At 41.8% G+C, this 2,500-nt stretch overlaps 1 protein-coding gene across 1 annotated transcript in view; it reads left to right on the forward strand.

Moving 5' to 3' along the window:
• Positions 1-559: 559 nt before the first annotated feature.
• The window catches only part of LOC138035484 (bridge-like lipid transfer protein family member 1), a gene marked incomplete at both ends in the record, with an annotated part of 7,419 nt that continues 5,478 nt past the window's right edge, over positions 560-2,500 (forward strand). The window contains 2 exons of the mRNA XM_068882158.1: positions 560-724; positions 996-1,496. Coding sequence (XP_068738259.1) covers positions 560-724; positions 996-1,496 — 666 coding nt within the window. The remainder of the gene's footprint in view (positions 725-995; positions 1,497-2,500) is intronic.

Consider the following 2,500-nt stretch of genomic DNA (forward strand, 5'->3'; position numbering starts at 1 on the left):
AGACAGGCGTTAACGCCGAAAACTAAACCGTAACCCACGCTTTGCGGCAGATTGTGTCTTTTAATGCTCTTTTAAGGCCAGTTTCATACGTGGAACTTTTCAAGTGCCGAATCTAATGCAAATGAGCGAACACAATAGATTTTTCTCATTTGCATTAGATTCAGCACATGAAAACCTCCACGTTTGAAACGGGCCCAAGACCCATATACAGACACACCTCACACGTTTTTAATCAATTTTATAACCTAATTAGTTTAGCATATGACAGTTTTAATCGAAATTTTTTATTGCTGTTATTGTGCTTTAGTTTTTTCTCGATTCGTATATTATAATTGTAGAATTTCGATTTGCTGTAACTTTTGATTGCAATTATTTTACAGCGCTTTTGAGCTACATATTATTATTATTATTATTATTATTATTATTATTATTATTATTATTCGTGTTGGTTCAGTCATTTAAGCAAACGACTACCCTCGGCAATTCCACTGATATTTCTAATTGAGCTAACTTTTAGGGACTCTTGAAACGTCTCGATAGGATTTTTTTTTTGTTACAGGCGAAAACACGATGTGGAGTCCTACATCATGGAACAGGAAACAAGGAGGCTACAGGATTTGGAAAGCGCTGTCTTCAACGAATTTCGAAAAGATGTACGAAGGAAACTCAGACGCCACTCGCGTTCAGGGCGACCGTCGGTTCACAAATCACCCGAAACTGATCGGTAATGTCTACTTTGTTAAGATTTAAATTGGGGTATAGAGATTGTTCACAAGCCACGAGAGCTCGCATGGTTTCGAGCTTATCCCAGTTACCGGAGAATAGCAGTGGTTGTGCACCAGGATTCGATTTGAAACTGAGGCTTGCAGCAACTCGGAAATGGGATATTCTCGACATCAGGCTCCCTGACCACTTCACCACCAGGGAAAGTTTATACGATTGAATATTTTTGTGATTGGTTGAAAGTAGTTAACGCGGGCACATTTTGTCCACAGGTCCAAACTACTCAACAGAAAGGCCAAATCGGAGAAAGTTCGAGGATCACGAACGCGTTCAAGGTTAAGATCCCAAGCCAGTAGCGATCTTGAGGAAATGGAAAGTGAAATGGTTGAAATGCCACCTTCGCCACGAAAATACGGCGAAGGTCCTATGATCACATGCGAAGACGAGTCCGAGAATGCCATCTTTGGGGCCCGTTCTCCATCACTTCCCGACATTTTAAACGTTGGAATCAAGGCAACTAAACAAACAAGCGATTTTGCCAATTCCTTACATCACGAGGGGGAGGGTGGTTCGGGACCAAGAGTTACTTTCAGGACCCCTAGTGAGTCGGATAATGAAAGTATGACGTCACAAAAATCTGCTCTGACGCAACTGCAATCCCAACAGCAGCAGAATCTCGACTTTGAGCTTGATGTGGCGGTTGATATTGACAGTGGAAAATGTGTGTTTTACCCTGCGGATGACGGCGAGAGAGATGAAACAACGGAATCCAAGTAAGTTTAACGTCATCAACAATAGATGAGCTTTGGAGCTAGTGCCTTGAAGTGGTCAGTCAGAGAAAAGAAGGTGTCCATGGCAACCCACTAATGAGGCCACCAATGCATTGATTACTTAAAGGGCTACTTCGATCAAAAACCACCTTTCGTTTTTCTTCACATTTCGAAAGTTCTTGTGCTGAATACTCGAAAGGCTAGATTTAATGCAATTATTTCAAGAGAAAAACTATTTTTTTCATTTAACGGACCGCGATTACTTGGTTTGGTTCTGACAGATAAGCCTCATGATCAGGGAGCTGGATCGAGAGAAAGTGACGTCATTTACTCACGAGGTTAAAAATGCAGTGTATGAATGCAGCTTAATTGGTATGCAGAACACGAATGCCAGGATGACAAAAACTTTCGTGCTCCTTACTTAATAAGCCGCATTCACACACTTCAATTTTAAGCTACTGAGTAAATGACGTCACTTTTTCCTCGATCCAGGTCGCTCACAGCTTTTCGGTCAGAACTGCACCAAGTAATGGCGGACCGTTCAATGAAAAAAGTAGAGTTAAAATAAACAGTCTTCCTCTTGAAATTAATGCAAAGAATTTCGCCCTTTGAGCATTCAACGCCATTACTTTCGAAATGTGAAGAAAAACGAGAAGGTAGCACTGAAGTAAGGGCAGGTTCAAACAGCAGGCAAAATTGCCCGTTGCAAACAGGGAAGCGAGCAGGCAAATGCAAAACCTCCAGGGACAACTCCAATCAACTTAGAGGGGCAACCGCTGACCAGCATTGCTCGATTTCAACTTCGCCTAAATTTTATGTAGCTGCATGATAAATGCAGGGGTTGATTAATTGAAATAACTTCTTAATCCCTCTATTTGTGCCTCGTCCTTCACCTTTACGTGAACACGACACCATGGTTTAGCCCGCAAGCAAAAACGGACGGAAATTTTTCGGAGCTTCCTTGTTGTGCAAATTAAAGGGAAACTGTCACGAGAAGCGCATGCGCT

Source organism: Montipora capricornis, unplaced genomic scaffold (genome assembly GCF_036669925.1).
Source record: "Montipora capricornis isolate CH-2021 unplaced genomic scaffold, ASM3666992v2 scaffold_413, whole genome shotgun sequence".
NCBI classification, from domain to species: Eukaryota; Metazoa; Cnidaria; class Anthozoa; order Scleractinia; family Acroporidae; genus Montipora; species Montipora capricornis.